General features: G+C 40.8%; 1 protein-coding gene across 7 annotated transcripts in view; it reads right to left on the bottom strand.

The window, feature by feature from the left end:
* Positions 1 to 3046: 3046 nt before the first annotated feature.
* GRAMD2B (GRAM domain containing 2B) overlaps positions 3047 to 20576 on the bottom strand; it is a 219916-nt gene continuing 202386 nt past the window's right edge. For all 7 annotated transcript variants that reach the window (XM_077291290.1, XM_077291331.1, XM_077291314.1 and 4 more), the window contains 7 exons: positions 18828 to 18905; positions 12941 to 13052; positions 11563 to 11661; positions 11397 to 11475; positions 10480 to 10584; positions 6589 to 6679; positions 3047 to 4714 (listed from right to left, as the gene is read on the bottom strand). In XM_077291290.1, the coding sequence (XP_077147405.1) occupies positions 4673 to 4714; positions 6589 to 6679; positions 10480 to 10584; positions 11397 to 11475; positions 11563 to 11661; positions 12941 to 13052; positions 18828 to 18905 (606 nt within the window). In that variant the 3' untranslated portion in view covers positions 3047 to 4672. The remainder of the gene's footprint in view (positions 4715 to 6588; positions 6680 to 10479; positions 10585 to 11396; positions 11476 to 11562; positions 11662 to 12940; positions 13053 to 18827; positions 18906 to 20576) is intronic.

Raw genomic sequence — 20576 nt, 5'->3', positions numbered from 1 at the left:
CACTCATGTAAGAAGTGAAATCTGGCATTGTACTATACCTATATTTCTCTGCTGTATCTGTGCATCATGAATCCTGGTATGTGTTAAAGGGGGGGCCCACTGAGACTTTTGCCCGGAGCCCTCAAAAACCTGGAGCCGGCCCTGTGCAGCCCGCAGGCCACATCTGGCCCACAGACGGAGACAGCTATGGGGCTGAAAATCTGAGGTCCGCGGGCTGCAAGGAGCACGCCCGCTCGCTGTCTCTCGCAGTCAGCATTGGTGAAGGGGCCTCTGGCCACTTACTCTACCAATCAGCGAGTGAAACAGCTGACACTGACGTTATGTCATCGCATCAGCTGTGTACCACTGGAGAGTCAGCGCATCAGAGACAGCAACAGAAGCAGGGCGCCTGGGCACGGGACCGATGTATGTGGAATTTTTTTTCCATGAGGGTGAACATGGGGATTCTATGGGGGTGATATACTGCACACAGGGAGGCTATGGGGGTGAGATGCTGCACATGGTGAGGCTGTATACTGTCATGCAATATATGGGGAGGCTTTGGAGCCTTCATGCAGTATATGGGAGACTGTATGGGGGCTCTGTGGAGAGACTGTGGGGCTCATGCCATATATAGGGAGGCTGTGTGGGGCTCATGCGGTATATAGGGAGACACTGGGCTCATGCCGTATATAGGGAGGCTGTGTGGGGCTCATGCCATATATAGGGAGGCTGTGTGGGGCTCATGCAGTATATAGGGAGGCTGTGTGGGGCTCAAGCCATATATAGGGAGGCTGTGTGGGGCTCATGCCCTATATAGGGAGGCTGTGTGGGGCTCATGCCGTATATAGGCAGGCTGTGTGGGGCTCATGCCATACATAGGGAGGCTGTGTGGGGCTCATGCCATACATAGGGAGGCTGTGTGGGGCTCATGCCATACATAGGGAGGCTGTGTGGGGCTCATGCCGTATATAGGGAGGTTGTGTGGGGCTCATGCCACATATGTAGTAGGCTGTGTGAGGCTCATGCTGTATATAAGGGGCTGTGGGGGGTTCAAAGATATATAGGGGTGTCAGCATACTTAATTATGCTCAATATTAAGTGATACAATATTAATAAATTAATATTGAGTAGAATTAAATTCAAGCTATTAGTTCGGCCATCCACAACAGTCATGGTCCCATGTGGCCCCTCGGGAAAATTAATTGCCCACCCCTGGTGTAGGGTATTGGCACACTCAGGAAAAAATGGATCTCAGTTTGTTGTAATAAAAAATTCCTATTAGCCCTCAGAAGAATTAAAAACTTGGGGCTAAAACATTTTAGTGGTAAAAATTTAAAAAATTCATTTATTCTTCACCGCTCAGTGGTATAAAATTCTGTGAGGCACATGTGGTGTTAATGAATTAATCTAGGGGGTGCAGTGATCTTATTGAGTGTAGTTCACATATAGGGGGTTTCTGTTTTTCTGGCACCTCAGGGGCTGTGCCAATGTGATATAGCACCCTCAAACCATTTCAGCAAAATCTGAACTCCAATATGGTGCCTCTTCCAGTCTGAGCTTTGCACTGTGCCTCAGAAGTAGTATTCCCCTACATATGGGGTATCTGTATACTCAAGAGAAATTGCACAATAAATTGTAAGGTGCAATTTCTCTTGTTACCCTTATTTAAATGCTAAATTTGGAGCCAAAATAACATTTTTGAGTGGAAAATGTGATTTTATGATTTTCACGGCTCTACGTTATAAACTTCTGTGAAGCACTTTGGGATTCAAGGGGCTCAAAACACATCTAGACAAGTTCTGTGGGGGGGGGGGGTCTAGTTTCCAAAATGGGGTCACTTGTGGGGTTTTCCACTGTTGGGGCACATCAGGGGCTCTCCAAACGTGACATGGTGTCCGATCTCAATTCCAGCCAATTTTGCATTCAAAAAGTCAAACGGCGCTGCTTCCCTTCTGAGCTCTGCCATGTGTCTTAATAGTGGTTTACCCCCACATATGGGGTATGAGTGTACTCAGGAGAAATAGGACCCCAAACGTTGTTGTGCAATTTGTCCTGTTACCCTTGGGAAAATAAAAGAATTTGGATCTGAAGTAAATTTTTGGTGAAAAATAGTTAAAACATTCATTTTTTTATTTAAACATTCCAAAAATTCCTGTGAAACACCTGAAGGGTTAATAAACTTCTTGAATGTGGTTTTAAGCACCTTGAGAGGTGCAGTTTTTAGAATGGTGTCACTTTTGGGTATCTATCATATAGACCCCTGAAAGTGACTTCAAATGTCATGTGGTCCCTTAAAAAAGTTGTAAAAGTGAGAAATCGCTGTTCAATGTTTAACGCTTAACTTCCTAACAAAAAAAAAATTTGGGTTCCAAAACTGTGCTGATGTAAAGTAAATATGTGGGAAATGTTACTTCGTAAGTATTTTGTATCACATATCTCTGTGATTTAAGGGCATGAAAATTCAAAGTTGGAAAAATGCCAAATTTTAGTTTTTTTTCACAAATAAACGCAAGTCATATTGAAGAAATTATACCACTACCATGTAGTACAATAGGTCACGAGAAAAAAATCTCAATCACCGGGATACATTCAAGCGTTCCAGAGTTATTACCGTAACTCAAAGGCACAGTGGTCAGAATTGTAAAAATTGGCCCGGTCATTAACATGTAAACCACCCTTGGGGGTAAAGGAGGTAATGGCAGAATACATAAGTTTCCTGCTGCTTTCCACAAGGACACTTGTGTGGACTGTATGTAACCGCTGTAAGCAAACCAGATCCAGCGGAGAGAATCACAGTGGCGATGCTGGTGTAGAAAGGAATTTATCAGGCCATTAGTGGCTCTTTTATACTATCTTTCTACCTTGAGACCAATTTTGGCTGCATCTGAAAAAAAACAAAAACACAACCTTTGGACTGTCCAGGCAGTGGATCTGGGGCTCTGCATCAGAAAAGCAGTGTCCAAATAACTATCCAGTCACCTTGTCCGTATAGTAAAAAAAGGTAGCCTTTTAACTATGAAATTAATATTGCACGCACAGCATAAAGCAACCTCGAACATCTCCATTTATGAATGTATAAGTTATATTTATTTAACATTTTAGACATATCACAAACATTTCACAGAAATGGTTAAAAAGTACAGTTCATAGATACATCAAAATACATTAACAGTTTGGGGGCAGCACAACTAGATCAACAAGAATATGCTCAACCCGCTTTATAAGAACAAAGTGTTGTAGATGGCAAAGTCTTCACAAAAATAAATGCAAGAAATCAGTTGAAACGCAAAGATGAGCAAAATCAATCCAAATGGACACCCACAGCAAAAAAACATTGAAATTCACATTGTAATATATTACTTTGTAATGACCTATTAGCATGGCGCAGATCAATGCACACTGCTTGGTGGCCCAACTATGCCCTTTGCTGAATTCCAGACAATACCAAGTAAACAAGCTAAGGATAGAAATCAATTGTCAATGACTATTCTACAAGACAAATATTAAGCATAGTTATATGGTATGTACACGTTTACTGGCTGGTGTCAAAAATGACCTTATTGAATATGTGCAGAAATAGAATAAATAAGAACTGTTTGTTACTAAAGACATCCTGATTCTTGTGCAAAATAGTATACGACATATACAATGTCTTAAAGAAAATGTTGTCAATCCTAGTTAATAGGCTATAAAATTGTAGTATAAAACGGAATACATTGGACAGTAAGTGATAGTTACAGTGATCACAGTATTTGTATTTTTTGCAAAAATTATAAAACAAAACCTATTAGGCTCTCAAAAGGGCATATCTAGAGAAAACGCTACATATTTTTCTTGGAGTCCGGCAGGAAGATTTGCAGGACCCAGGTCCAACGACCACATCGGTAGTGCGTCATCACCGGTCTACAGCCCAGAAGATCCAGATCCTCTAACCTGCCGGCATCCCAGGAAACCTTCTGATTAGAAGGCCCGGTGTGACGTCATCGTTGCAGCGTGACACATGCATGACGGACGGCAGAGGCGGCTGCTGGATCATCGTTCTGAAAATCTTTTTTCTTACCTTTATGGTTTGAATCACCTGCTCAACATTGTGTGAAACACAGCAGGGCTGTTCAACCAGTAAGAAAGGTTCCGACTCCTATTTTCCAGCCCTGGACATCACTCAAGTCACGCTATATTTTCTATAATGTAACTTTTTTTTAGTTTTTAAGTAAATGGTTTTCAACTAGAGGCTGCAGAGAAATTACAGCACACAAGCTGGAGAGCAAGAACAGATTTGGTCACACGTCAATAATATTGGAATGTGAGTTTGCATACTCAATCTTACGAGTGTGGAATTTCGTTGAAGTGGCAACCATACAGAAAGGAAGGCTGGTTATGGGTCCAGCCAAAGTATTTTAAAAATTGGACAAGGTGAGTAGGAGTGCTTCTTTGACCATTATTGAAAAATGTGCAAACAGTTCATTCACAGTGAAATGTAGTAAGTCTTCAATCTCAAACCCAAAAGCAATAAATGTAATAAGGAAAGAACTCTTCTGCCATAGGTAGAAAAAAAAAGGGAACAAACAAGTTAACATTCCTGAGATGCGATGTGGCTTCCATATAAAGTTCATTTAAGGCATTTCGCAAAACTCTGTCCAGCAGAGATTGATCCAGGAGGCAGATAAATATCCATTAGGTAATTCACATTTTAATTCTCGTTTTCCAGGAGCTGCTGCAGATTTCTTTGAATCTGTAATAAAAATGAAGATTTAACACAGAGCCATAGAGATGTAATACGTTTAAACACTCATTTTTTTAAAGCTCTACCAAATTCAGACATCCTCTTATATCCTCTTCAATACATTCTCCTAACTATTTTAGAAAAGCCACCAGAGATCTGGGCCTTTTTATTTTATGGTCCTTACAAGAGGGCCTGGAGCACAGGATTCTCTGGGAGTGTATATTTAGGCTGCTCTGAAAAATGTTTACATCTCATGGTTAAAAAATAAAATAAAAAAATTGAAAATAAAGTAATATATTATGCTGTAGACAAGAGGGACTGCCAGCAGTGTGATGTGAAAGGCTACACAGACCATTACAATGGAATTGGAGGGGGTAGAAAAGTAAGAAAAGCACAAACATGGTGCGTCAGTGTTTTACCAAGTATATTAGCTTATGCCAGTGTGGGACGCCCAATGACTTCCATGTACTTTTCCCCATACCTCTGCTGCTTCAGTCTCTGCACTAGGTAAAGTAGAGCAGCAATCCCTGCTGGTGCATGTTCTATACGGGAGACATTACAGCTAATCTCCACCCACTAGCTTAGTGGCCACCAGAAATTAGAGAGGGGAAAAATCCATGATATATGTAATATCCAGAAATAGCGGGGAGGAGGGTGGGATGATAGACCTCCAACAAAACATGAAAGCGTAAAGTTATATAGAGACCAAGTATCAAGACTTGTTATTTGCATTTTGTTTTTCTCCTTTCTTTGCTCTAAATGCCACAACAACTTATTTTTTCGGTTGACAGATGTATATATTGCGACAAGAGATGTAGTTATGAATGACACCATTTATTTTACCATATATTGAACAGGAAAACAAATCCAAACGGTGGTAAAAAAATGAAAATTCCCAACTTTGTTTTTTTTTACAGTATTCATTGTCCTGTAAAAAAAGGGTTTCTTTTATTATAAATCATACTGTTCTGCAAAATCATATTCAAAGTCCTAAGTTTGGTATTGCTATAATTTAGTAGTTAAAAGAAGTGTACTGACATTTACGGATATAGGAAACTTTTTCCGTCCATGGAGCAGGGCTTCTTTGTGCCCTAATCTGATATTTTTTTGTAATCGCTTTTCACTGTATATTTTACGCAAGTGCAGTGACTGAAAGTGTCAATTCGGTTTTCATTTTTGCCATTTAACATACAGTTTAAACACTTTTTTTCATAGATCAGACACGACAATATCAAATATGTTGCCTCCGTGTTTGAGCAGCAATTCCTGCACCAACCGTGACTCTCCTGTCTTGAAGCCACAGGCAGAAATAAGGCCGTTAGGCGACTTGCGGTCAGGCTTGGAGTCGAACTCACAGAAGGTAGTAGCGCTAATGCTCCCTTTGGTGTATGCAGCTTTATCATTTTAGCAAGCGAAACTAAGACATCTGTACCACATGGGGATAATGGCACATTATAAAAATCAGAAGTTACCGACCTGCAAACCCAATAGCCATAGCTAAAAATCTGCTAACAATTTGTAGGTCACCCACAAGATTCCTTATTGACTGCACTTATTGTCATTCTTAATCTCTAATATTCTGTAACTATAATATCTGTTTAAAAAAAAGTAACCCATCAACTCTTCGGACCTGACTTTTTAAGCAAACTCAATTTGTGAGAATTTTCTAGAACAAAGTTGTTCCTCTGTTATTTCTCTGGGTAATTAAGTAGTAATGGCCACTTGACAATGCATTATTCCCCTTGTCAAGTTGAATGGCATTATGCAAAATTTTATGAACAGACCGGAGTTCTCAGAGGAAAAGCAAATCACTTACTGAAACATGTCATGAGAGCTGAGAGGTCCTCCAAGTACAAAAAATATTTGTGAATAAAAGCAATTACCTGATCTAATTTTGCTAGATTTGCAGTTAATTCCTCACAGATTGCATGGGCATTTACTTGCCAACTTCCCACACCTTGCTGTAATGACCATCTAAGGAAAAGTAAAAAAGAAATCATGAGAAAAACATACGGTATACTAAAAAAAAACAAAAAACACACAACTCAAAGCAGTCCTGCAATTTAGTATGCACCCTAGAATGCCAAACAGGCAGAAGTGTGATATGAATATTAACCTGTGCTTATGCATACAGCGAGATTACAAATTTGCTTTGTAAACACGCCCCAAAAGGCGGTTTCACACCAGTATCTGGCCGCTGGCTCTCTTTCCCTTGAGCCAACTGACTTACAGGAACATATAAAAGGCAGTTGTGGTCAGGAGACCCAGCGGTCCGGCCGGACATTACATCCATAGCGCAGCGTGTTTCCCAGATGTGAAAAACTTCCCATAGACCAACGTGGGTCCATACAATATTATGTGTGACTCCTTTAGATGTCTCAGTATAAAATTAAATACGTGTGGGCACTCACACAGGTGATTACTATGATCCATTTGGTGGTGGCAAACCACAGATGGTGAATATTCCCATCTTGGACATTTATGGCATACCCATCTCTCCAGCCAACCCTATGAAAGTTCCAAAAACTGCTGCTGACCATGCACAGTGGGAATGCTCATTTGAGCTCATCAGTGTTTGCATCTAAAGCGTAAAAGGGGGTTGCACTGTAAGGGTATGTGCACACGTTCAGGTTTTTTCGCGATAAAAACTCATTTAAAAACGCATGCATTATGCATCCCATCATTTAGAATGCATTCTGCAATTTTTGTGCACATGATGCGTTTTTTTTCCTTGAAAAAAACGCATCGCAGTAAAAAAAGCAGCATGTTCATTAATTTTGCGGGTTTTTTTCGCGTTTTTCCCGCTATTCTATGCATTGGGAAAAAACGCAAAAAACCCGCATCAAAAATGCGGTAAAATCGCGGTAAAAACGCATGCGGATTTCTGGCAGAAATGTCCGTTTTTTGTCAGGAAAATTTCTGCCAGAAATCCTGACGTGTGCACATAGCCTAAAAGCTATTATGTGTTCACAGCATATGGGTTATTTGCTTATTGCTGGGAGTCCCACTCTTAGGATCCCTGTAGATACCAAGGACAGGCTTTGGAGTGAATAGACAATGAAGCGGCAGTACGCCAGTGGGAACATCCACCTATTCAAAATGCGCACTCCAAAAACCCTGATCTCATGATGAGTAGGGGCTCCATGTTATGTGAACCTTGTAATCAAGTTATCACCGTTCCCGTTAATAAATGAAAAAAATGCATTTATGGTTCAACTCCTTTAACACCTTTCTGCCCTCGCACATAATAGTTCATCTGAGGGCAGAACCCCCGCTTTGATGTGGGCTCCGGCGGTGAGCCCACATCGAAGATCAGTTCCTATGACTAAGGGCGCCGTGGTGCGCCAGAAACGCGTCAGGCAGAGAGGGCCTCTCTCTCTTTTAATCCCTTTTAAAATGTTCTAATAAATTTTGGATATTTTACTTACACTGGATGGATGTGCTGGATATTCCCTTACTTTCTTTCTACTTCAACTGAAATCACCAGCAGGTACGGCACCCACCAGCTACATTTATTTGCAACGGCTTACAGATGCATGTCTCGGCGTGTCAAGCTCCAACCCTTCCCTCTCCCCCCTCCTTTCTTTCTTGAATATCTGCACCAACATGGTATCATTAAAAACATCAGGGGTCTAGCCCATTTTGGCTCTCACTGAAGAGCTGGAGGAAGGCGAGTTGAAATGCTCCCTTCATTTTGGTGCTGGTGCTGTGTGGCGGCCATTGTTGCTGTGGCTTTGTGCCGGTGGGGCGGCGCGGTCTGGAGTCTTGGGGACTCAGTCTCACAGCATGGGTGCTGTGGGGCAACAGGCCGTCCGCCCTGCTGGTGCATGGCCGCTGCGGCGGTGGTCGCCGCACGGCTCCGCTCCGTTAGGGCGTTAGGAACCACTACGAGGTTTGCCGTGAAGGGGCAGTGGGCTTCATACAGTCTGATCAGAATGTTAAACTGAAAACCTCATGTTCAGTATTTAAATTTTTGCCTAGCGGCTTTAGATCAACGTATGATTTTGGGATGTGCGGTTCATGCTCTTTTTTTTTTTTCTTTTTGCACATGGTATCATTAAAAACATCAGCTCTCACCCAACCCCAGATCACGAAAAATGAAGACGCTACGGTTATCGGAAAATTGCGCAATTTTTTTTTTTTTTTGTAGCAAACTTTGAATTTTCTTTTCATTACTTAGATAAAAGAGAACCTAGACATGTTTGGTGTATATGAACTCGTAATGACCTGGAGAATCATAATCGCAGGTCAGTTTTAGCATTTAGTGAACCTAGCAAAAAAGCCAAACAAAAAAACAAGTGTGAGATTGCACTTTTTTTTTGCAATTTCATTGCACTTGGAATTTTTCCCTGTTGTTGAGTAAACGACATGGCAAAACCAATGATGTCGTTCAAAAGTACAACTCGTCCTGCAAAAAAAAAAAAAGCCCTCACATGGCCATATTGACAGAAAAAAAAAAAAAAAAAAGTTATGGCTCTGGGAAGATGGGGAGCGAAAAACGAAAACGCAAAACTCAAAAAAGCTGGGGTCATGAAGGGGTTAAACATCAAATAAAATTTTGGAGTCAGTTTAGCAAATATATGTAGATCTGCACTGATAAATTCTCAAATAAGCATTTACCAATTTATTGGTTTAAAGTAGTCAGTGACTTGCTATACAATTACTTTGCGAGATTTTAGCCCACGATGGATGACTACAGGGCATACTGAACTTAGGCACCAGAATAATGGAATACTGTATATGCAAAGGCCATGCAAGGCTTAAACAGTAACAAGTATCAGTCCAATCACACGAGGACAGGGAGAACAATTAATACGCAACTTTAGAAAAAAAAAAAATATTGTCACAATTGTAGCATAGATTAGATACCAACATGGATAGGTTTAAAAAAACAATATTGAATAGGTTAATATAAAGTTATACAACAAAAATAGCAATAGTAAAATAATCCAGTTGATCCAAATTTTTAAATTTGTCATTGAAAATTAATCTGATGTATATTTTATAACCTAAAAAAGAAAACTTATCCTTCTCCCATAAGGTTTTATGGTAAGTTCCATCCCCATTCAGATGAGGCCTGGTCAGGCACATGGAGAGGTAGGACATTAGTGATAGGGATCATCCTTATTAGGTACACCATGACGAGGTTGGATGGATTTTGTACTCTGAAGAAAAACCACTAGCCAAGTACCTTCCGTTCTTAGCGTTTACAGCAATGTTAGCGTTCATTGATTCATTAAATCGCAGTGTGCGAATGTTAGCGTTCATTGATTCATTAAATCGCAGTGTGCGGATGTATTGTGCAAGTATATTTTAGAACCTAATGAAGGTTTAACCCCTTAGCCACCAGGCATGAAAGGGCCTTAATGAATAACAATTCTTTTGCCTCTTTTCCGTAGCCATTTTTACATTAAAATTACTGCATGATTTACATAATTTCTTTGTGAAGAAAAAAAAAAAAAAAAAAAAAAGCTTTTTTTATGGTTCACATTTTACACCATCATCATCATAGCTCTTAAGCACTACACATATGGCAAAAGAAAAAGGAAAAACAAAAAAAAAAAAAAAGACAGAAGCAGCTGTATCTGACAGCCACTGACAGGACATGCTCCGGCTATATTGCAGGAGCTTCAACCCTGCAGTGTACAATTAAAAAATTATGTGAGATTAAAGCCCAGGACTAAGTGCAAGAAAATTATAAAAAATAAAATACTTGTTTACATGAAGGTTCCCAGGGCCTATCAATTTTTGTATTCACACAAGAACATTCTTACTCTTTCAAAGCAGTGTCTCGTGCAGAGCTCAAATAAGAGAGGCGTTCCTCGAGGTATAGAATTCTTGATTGCATATAGAAGGTTGAGAAAATCAAGAGGCACACTCTGCAAACAGAGAGACATGAACTTGAGTAACAATACATTTATACCAAACACAAGTGTAGCAAAACAGGTTATAGGATAACAAGAGAGTCAAATTACCCCTTCTCCAGACAAAAAGTGCCGCCACTATTATTTATGGGATGCGTCTGGTATTTTAGTTTAGACCCGATACACCTAAATGGAGGTCTGCTATGAAAGACACAGCCTACGCATAAGCTTCATAATCTATCCAAATGGCCCTTACAAGAATTATATCTTGGATAAAGCAAATGCTTAACTCCCATTCCCAATAATTACATGGAGTAATCTGGGTGTATAACAGGTGGTCAATATCAAATCAGTGAGGGCATCACCACTAAAATCAGCAGCTTTGCCGAAGTATATGGTAGGAGCCAATTAGTGCTGTACGAGAGATGGTACCTCTAACTAATCAACACCGAAGCAATAGTTGAGAGGCATCACTGGACCCATGAAGGTTGAGTGAAAACCTTGTGTTATATACAAGTCTATGAAGTAAAATTCTCAAGCAGGACACCCCCTTTAAATATGAGCCGGTCTATATTACCTGGCAGCATCCATGAAGCTCCATTAAATGTTTACATCTGCCAGCAACTGGAGCCAATAGCTGACCGGTGGGAAGTTGTGCTGCCACCAATCTGATGTTCATGACAAGTCATTTATGTTAGATGCCCAGAGAATCCTTTATCATAAGAATATTTCCAACATGACTTCCTGAATAACGTTCTGGTCCCGCTGACTAACCTTAGTAAATTATGTTGCATAAAATTTTCCAATTTGTGAAATTACACACTTACAGAATTGCATAGAAGAAAAGCAAACCATTCAGTGATGCAACTTGCTGAAAGTTCACTCTTCGAAACAAACTCCGGTAAACTAAAAAAAAGAAAAAAAAAGTTTACTTTTTCTCGTTGTATTTTTACACTATGGTTAGTTCATGGAAGAACAAAAAATAAAAATTACCAACACTTTCTTCAGTCACTTTCACTTTATCAGAGGCATTCAAAGGATTTTCCAAACTCATAGGCGTTGAAATGATATTCTTCTCCAGTTCTTGGAATTCTAGAAGTGGAAAAGAAAGTCATAAAACAGAATCAAAGCAATAGGTCAACATTTAGGGCCTGACTCATCAATGATTTTATGCCTGAATTATGGTGTAATAAGTCAAAATGCGAGAATGTGATAGAATTTTGCAACTTATGGTGTTCTCCTTTTTCATCCAGCTCTGTCAAAGTGGTCGGAACTAGGGAGTGGCAACTCCTGCTGATCAAATTCATTACGAGCAAAAGCATTTACTTATGCCACAAGCCTTACTCCAGCTACCAACTGCTACATTTCAGACCAGCCAAATTAATTAAGATGCATGTGCCTCTTAATGAATTTGGCCTGACTCATTCCAGCATGCCACCTAATCAAGACCGGGTGTTTAAAACCTATTTTTATATGATCTTACTGGTCTGAGGAGTACTTCCCAGTAACGGTCTCCCCACCCCCTTCACCTTTTTCTTGAGAGGCCTATGGAAAAGCAAAAAAAAAAAAAAGCCATACAAGATCACTAGTGTGATGGTTTTGCATTTAATGCCACGTAAGCATCACTGCAGTGAGTAGGCGTAAGTGCTTTGAGACAATGGTGTGCTTACTCAACCAACGTTATGTGAGCTATGGAAACAAACTGCTGTAGAAACTTAATATTTATTAAAATCAGCAGTTATTACTGACCCACAAGGTAAGAAAATGCTCTAATTACTTGGCACTTTTTAAAATAATGCTCTCCCTTTCGAGACTTGTTCATCACGGTCTTCATTGACAAAGTACTTTAGTTAACAAGGAATAACCAGGACACAATACACACCTCACATAGCTGTACTCTATAAAACTTCACTAATGTCAGACCATTTATATGTTCAGGTTTATATAATCTGTCCAGGATTGATTACATGACCATTAATATGCCCAAACCGAAGGCATTGGACAGCGTTAGAAAGATGCATAGCAGAATGTCAATCACTGGTGGCAGAGGCAGCTGGAGATGTATTCCAGGGACTCCTTATATTGCCTTCACAAGTGTGTTCGTATCATCAGACCACGGCAGACTGACTTGATAGCACTTTATTAAGTTGCCAGACAAAAGTATTTGGGTCAATTTGTTTACAAGAACAGCAAGCCTCTACATAATATGCTGCACTTCAATTGGTCCAAAATCACTTTAGATCTTTTGGAGCATGCAAATTTTTTCTATTTATTTTTTTTAAGACATACCATCACTCGCTGCTTTTATTAACTGGTAACTACAGTTACCTCTTAAATGTCAAGAGTAACTCAAGAGTAAAATTACACCAACCTTGAGAATTTTCAGACTCTGGGGTTTGAGAGCCAGTGCTGCTGTATTCTTCCATATCCTTTCTCCGGTGTTGCACCAAACCATCAATTTCTGAAAAATCTACACTGAAGTCCTAAAATTACACAAAAAAAAAAAAAATGATAAAAATGAACCCTTTCTTGAGCAATGGTATGCAACATTGATCATTTTTACATTTAGAACAAAATGTTCCATCTGTGGCAGCCCTTTTTAATTTAATAAAAATCAGACTGATTTTTCTAAACATTATCAAAAAATGCTGACAAGTGTCCCTCACATCAGGCCAAAGGACCCAACTTTCTTGCAAAAGACCAAACTTCCAGGTTTTGGAGCTCTGGCATGCAAAGCAGACTTCCACAACCCACCATGGTGCCCCTCATTGTGAAACCTGGAGATCTTGCACTTTAGTGTTGCAGTTGTGCTGGTTTAGTTCAGTTACCAATCTGTAACCGCTTTAATGATTTCACCAATAGTTCACTGCTTAGTAAATGATGCAGCAGTGCTGGTTTAGTTCAAAGCGCAAGATCTCATGCTTTCACAATGAGGGGGCCATGGTGGGTTATGGTATCGCTCAGGCTGGAAATTCCGACACGAAGTCCTTTGGCCTTGTAGTCGCAAAACTGCAGAAAAGGTCTTTAAGTGTTTAGTAAAATCAGACCGACTCTGCAGTTGTCCAATGTTTTTCTAAGGCTACGTTCACATTTGCGTTGTGCGCCGCAGCGTCGGCGACGCAACGCACAACGCAAACAAAAACGCAGCAAAACGCATGCAAAACGCTGCGTTTTGCGACGCATGCGTCCTTTTTTTGGTTGATTTTGGACGCAGCAAAAATGCAACTTGCTGCGTCCTCTGCGCCCGGACGCGTGCGCCGCAGTGACGCATGCGTCGCAAAACGCAAGTGCAACGCATGTCCATGCGCCCACATGTTAATTATAGAGGCGCATGACGCATGCGGCGACCGATGCTGCGGCGCAGACCGCAAATGTGAACGTAGACTTACATAAATAAGGCAGCCACTGACAGAAGTTAAGTACAATTTAAGCTGATATGTTTCAGGTCCAATATGTACTTAGAAAATCAGATCATTTTTGAAATGCCCTTTTAATTGCATTAGAATGTTAGAAGGGATACAAGTTTAGCACCAATTGTATTTATTTTTTATTCTCACAACCTGTAATGAGAGGGACTACACCAAAAAAATGTGTTCAGCAATTTCTACTGAACACACAGATGCCCCAAATGTGGCCAGAATCTATTGTTTGGACACACGGCACAGAAGATAAAAGCACGATTTGCCCTTTAAAGCGCAACTGAGGCTGCAATTCTGGGCACCCTGTCAGATTAGCACAGCCCACCCAAGAGGGACAAAACAGCAGAAATCCCCTATAAAAGGGATGCCATTTTGAAAACTACACCCCTCAAGGAATTCATCTTGCACTGACCCTTTTTGACTTGGTTGTGTCACAAGTTTATTAACTTTGGCATGTGAAAAATCAAATCATTTTTACATTTTAAAATGCTTTAGCCACAAATTAATATTTTTCAGATAGGGTAACGGGAGAAAATGGCCCCCAAAATATGTCAAACAAATTCTCCCAAACGTGGCAATAGCCCATGTGTTTAGAAACCACTGTTTGGGGACACAATAGAGCTTGTAAAAGGAAGAAACACTTTGTTTTTGGAGAGCAAACTTGTCTTCTGGTTTGCAGGCCCCCAAGGTGTCAGAATAGCAGAAAAACCCCCACTAGTGACCCCATTTCAAAAACTATTATCTAAAAAATTAATCTAGGGGTGTGGTGAGCTTTTTGAATCCACTGGTGCTTCACTGAATTTTATAATGCTGGGTCATGGGAACAAAAAAAAAAAAAAAATTATGTTTTTGCCACAATTATTTTTTATTTTCACAAGAATAGAAGGAAGTGGAAACCAAAGTTTTTAAAGCAGTTTTTCCCAAATGCAGCCAATATAATATGTTGACAGAAACTACTATTTGGACACAACAAGGGCTCCAAAGGCTAGAATCACTATTTAGCTTGTGGAACACAAATTTGGTAGTCAGAGCTTGCAAATGCCACTTACAATGCTCCTGGTGTGCAAGGACAGCAGACAACCATCAAAGTGGCCCCATTTTGTGAACTACAACCCTCAGGGACCTCTTAACCGTGTGCAATGCACATTTTTACCCCTCCCTCAGATCTCTTTACCACTGAGCGGTGTGAAAATGAAAACTGACATTTGTTACAATAAGTGGATTTAGATACCATGGCCAATAAGAAAAAAAGTGCTCTAAATTATTACACCATTTCTCCCAAATACGGCAATACACTATATATAGTCACACACTACTGTTTGGGCACATGGCATGGCTCAGACGAGTAGCATTGCTGTTTAGCTTTAGGGGCACAGTTTCCTGGAGTAATATCTGGGGGGCAAATGCAGAGTCCCTAAGCTGCCACATTAGCTGAAACACCAAGCAGGTTACCATGTTTTGGAAATTACACTCAAGGAAAATTGCCTAAGAGTGTAGTGACTATTTTGACCCCACTGGTATTTTTCAAATATTAGAGCACAGTGGATGTTACAGACTGAAAATTGCAAATATGTTATTTTAGTGCCCAATACATAACGTCCAGCTTGTGCTTCTGGAGACATGTGCCCCATAAGTAGTTAAGTGGGTTGTCTAAATCTCAATAATTGAGGAACCATCTCAAAAGATTTATGGAGTTTCAGCAGTGGCCTGAACTACGCGATGTATGGGCCGAATACAGTAGACCTCTACTTTGCTTAGTGGCTGCTGCTTAGTACAGCAGTACATTCACTTCAATGGAAGCTGAAGCACAGTACTCTTCTATGGCCATCAAGTATTGTGTGGGGCTACTGTGTTGATAACGCAGATTGTACACCAATCCATCTGTTGGAACTAGACAGTGTGTTGGACCCAGGCAGTGTGTTGGACCCTCACAACCTCAAATTATTAAGCATAATATGGGATATCCGTGATTTAAAAAAAAAAAAAAATTAATAATATTATTATTATTATTATTAGCACTAGTAGGCAGTTGATATCTATCTGTTATGCCAAGCATCATTCACCGCCGACACAGAGCAGTAACTGACGCCACGTCAACACAATGGCAATTTGTCTTCCTGTTGACAGGGTGGAACTACTGGTGTCAAGCTGATTGACAGCCTGCTCTCCGCTGCCCAATTGTGTGTCCAATTCCATTTTTACAAGTGTTTTGCAAGTAAAAACACTCTATTTCATACTTTTATATTTTGACAAAATTTAGATTTTTTTTTTTTTTTACTTTGTCCAAATATGAGACATCAATTATCACTTTTCTGATTGCACTGCTGGTGAAATACTCTGCAATGCTTATATATTGCAGGGTATTAGATAGGTCAGTCTTACACAGACAGGAGGTGTGTCAGGTCCTACTTATGTCAGTACCTTACAGGCCACCACAGCGGGATGACTCATTACTTAGCCTGGTAATACATGTACAATAGTTTGTGAAAATGCACTTCTCAATGCGCTAAGTGTACGATGAATATTGGGAAGAGGTTAAACAGGACATTCACTTTTTTTTTTACAAGCTAAGTCTACGTTCACATTTCCGGTCTGCGCCGCAGCGTTGGGCGCCGCAGCGTCGCCGCATGCGTCATGCGCCCCTATATTTAACATGGGGGCGCATGGACATGCGTCGCACTTGCGTTTTGCGCCGCATGCATCCCTGCGGCGCACGCGTCCGGGCGCAGAGGACGCAGCAAGTTGCATTTTTGCTGCGTCCAAAAATCAATCAAAAAAAGGACGCATGCGGCACAAAACGCAGCGTTGTGCATGCGTTTTGCTGCGTTTTTGTTTGCGTTGTGCGTTGCGGCGCCGACGCTGCGGCGCACAACGCAAATGTGAATGTATCCTAAGCTGGCCAAATCATCATAAACATTACAGTGAGATCTGTGTGATGTGGTAATACTGATGTGTCCAACCACACAAATAAGGCCAGTTCTAAGCCTCTTGGTCACGGTCAGTGCCGAGAAGTGAGAGCTGCGGAGTGTTACATACATTGCTCTACATCTATTCCATGTACCAGGGCATTATTCCTCAATGCCCAGGATAGATGCAGAGCGGCGTATGTAATGACAGTTCTGATCTCCTCCCCCTACACTTGTATTCACAAAGTGTCAGCGGTGTACTCTGTATGAGCTGGTTAGGCCATGATCAGCAGCTTACATCAGTGTAAGCCAGAACCAGGAGGGGAATAGTCAGAGGAAAAGGACAATAGAAACACTTCACCACATCTGTATTTATCACCCACTCCTGGTTGTGGCTTACAAATACTGATGTAAATACTGACCAAATACGGATCTTCTGAACGAGGCCTTAGACAGACTTAAGGTACCTTCACACTAAACGATATCGCTAGCGATCCGTGACGTTGCAGCGTCCTGCATAGCGATATCGTTGTGTTTGACAGGCAGCAGCGATCAGGATCCTGCTGTGATATCGCTGGTCGTTGGTTAAAGTTCAGAACTTTATTTGGTCGTCAGATTGCAGTGTATCGTTGTGTTTGACAGCAAAAGCAACGATACCAGCGATGTTTTACAATGGTAACCAGGGTAAATATCAGGTTACTAAGCGCAGGGCCGCGCTTAGTAACCCGATGTTTACCCTGGTTACCATCGTAAAAGTAAAAAAACCAAACAGTACATACTCACCTTCACGTCCCTCACCATCCACTTCCTGCACTGACTGAGCGCTGGCCGTAAAGTAAAAGTACAGCACAGCGGTGACATCACCGCTCTGCTGTTAGGGCCGGCGCTCAGTCAGTGCAGGGAAGCGGACGCCGGGGGACGAAGGTGAGTATGTACTGTTTGTTTTTTTACATTTTACACTGGTAACCAGGGTAAACATCGGGTTACTAAGCGCGGCCCTGCGCTTAGCAACCCGATGTTTACCCTGGTTACCCGGGGACCTCGGCATCGTTGGTCGCTGGAGAGCTGTGTGACAGCTCTCCAGCGACCAAACAGCGACGCTGCAGCGATCGGCATCGTTGTCTGTATCGCTGCAGCGTCGCTAAGTGTGAAGCTACCTTTACTGTATCATTAAGAGAAAGCTGTCTCTTAGCTCTGGGGGAATTGTATTTCCCCCCTGGCATGATGCTATTTAGGATTAGGCACCATCATGTGTCAGCAAAGATTCATTTCTATGGAGCATATACTTTTTGTAACGCACCCTTGCCAGTAATGGAAATTAACATTTAAAATTTCGCTAATCTATAAAATGGCGTAATCTCTTTACAACCAAGTTGATAAAGAAAGCAGCTTTATTCAGTTCTTAATCATGATCTGATCAGTTTAGCATGCAAAACAGTGTAAGGTCCTGTAACAGACAATGACTGGAGGCATTTGTGCATGTGGCATTTTTAATTCACTTCTATTGGTATTACAGAAACTGAGTAATGGACACCAATACCATTTTAAAGCCTGGGCTACCGACAGGCAAATTTATGTGGATTTTGTGTTTCAATTTTTTTTTTAAGGGATAGCGGATATTTTTTGTAGATTTTATAGTTTTATTTTATTAATTTTGAAATAGTTTTAATACATTTTACTATAATTTTTTTAAATCCAAATGCCAGTCAAAACTGTACAAATGATGCCAAAAATGATGCCATTGTCAGGGAAGGGGGAAGTTAATATATGGTAGATCTGCAGGCTGCAAAAACGAACTGCTATCTGCAAGATACATTTGTTACATAGTCATCCAGTTCATTCAGTTACAAAAATGACGACAAGTATAGCCTGAAAATGACAAATTTTAGTGGAAAGTCTCAGCATTATACAGTGTCGATAACCTGTCACTTACGAGAGGAAATGATGTAGGACGTTCTCCTCTGTAACTACGTTCGGAAGAAGGATTTGGACTGTTTCCGGTGCTAACATTCTAATAATAAAAAAAAAAAATAATAATTAACTGGTTATCCTTAAACAACACTAAGGCTATGTGCACACGTTGGAGATCGGGGTGCATAATTATCCGCACAAAATCCGCATCTCCTGGCAGAAACCGCAGGTGTGGATTTTGTGCGGTTTTGATGCTGAATAAATGCGGATTTTCTGCTGTTTTTACCACTGTGGATTTCTATAATGGAAGGGTGCAGAAACGCTGCAGTTCAGCACAAAAGAAGTGGCATGCACTTTTCAATCCGCAGCGGATTCAGTGCGGATTTTTCCGCACCATTAGCACAGCATTTTTTTTCCCTATGGATTTACATTGTACTGTAAATCACTGTGCGGAACTGCGGCGTTTCTGTGCGGAAAAATCCGCTGCGGACCCGCACAAATTCTGCATCATGTGCACACAGCCAAAAGGAAAATAACATTTTAAGGCAAACAACAGTGTATTGCAGAACGTTGTGGTGAAATGTGACTAGCCTCAGGCCTGGCAGCTGCAAAACATGACAAGATTTTCTGAGCTACTACACCCTGACTGTAATTATGTACGTATGCACAGTTCTGCTCTGCCTTACTCACCGGGGGTTCAATTCCCTGTGAAGCCATTTCTGCCATCAGCCGTAATCTGTCATTTTACTACATAGTTTTAGCTGATAAAATCATGACATTACCAGTGACAAATGACGAGCATATTAAACGTAATAATTATTTTATGTTATCCCTTATTTTCTTAATAGAGTGGTGCAATCTATAAAATCCTTAGAAGTGTAATTACCAGTGTAATTGAGCAATACATGTTTCGAGCCTCCAGCCATGCGCATATCTGCTTCTTCTACTATACTTTACCTCCCATAGCCTACATGTCATTATGCCACTACTAGCTCTGTCCATGGCTAAGTTAAGGGGGCAAGGAGTTTAATCAACTCAGGCTTCAGTCAACTGGGTGGCACAGAAGCAATGAGCAGTCCGTACTGACCATTTCAGTAACTTCTTGCTCAGCACACATGCTGCGAAACATTGTCAGTCAATGAGCGCAATTACAACATTGCTCACTGTGTAGTGAGTGGTTACTGCCACCGTGCCACCCTGTTGGCTTGAACCAAGTGGCAGAGGGAGAACAGCCAAACAGTTAGACACTCAAATATGGTTGGAACAGTATTTCTTCATTATTGTTGATTCACACAAAAAAAGGTGTAGTTAACATTCAATAAATGTACAATCAAGTTATACAAAATTATCCAATATCTGTTGTTTGCCATCAGGGTCCAAGAACCCATACAGACTTGGTCTCAGGAGAGAAGTGAACACAATTATATCCATTCTGTGAGCTAAACAGTCTGGATTCTGGAATGAAACATTACAGTGAAGTATTACAGAACGGCACTGTTAATTCGCTTACACTGCATTGCCAAGTTTCAGTGCGATTGTATCCACATTTCCACCAAGAGCAGCACTAGATTATTTGTTTTCAGCCTTGGAAGTTAAACCATTTTTCAATCTGCTAACAGTAATACAGATCTTAAAAATTGTTTTTCTGAGATCATTAAAATCACCAGTTTTATAGTCCTACTCTAGCGATTTTGCCAACCATGTTTGCCTGCAGTCATGATGTGCCAGGCTAGTCTACATGGGTTACCCCTACACGTGATCACTGGCTTCT

The sequence above is a fragment of the Ranitomeya variabilis genome, chromosome 1 (assembly GCF_051348905.1).
Source record: "Ranitomeya variabilis isolate aRanVar5 chromosome 1, aRanVar5.hap1, whole genome shotgun sequence".
NCBI lineage: Eukaryota > Metazoa > Chordata > Amphibia > Anura > Dendrobatidae > Ranitomeya > Ranitomeya variabilis.
Note: the sequence above shows the minus strand (reverse complement) of the source record. Positions and strands in the feature narration are given on the sequence as shown.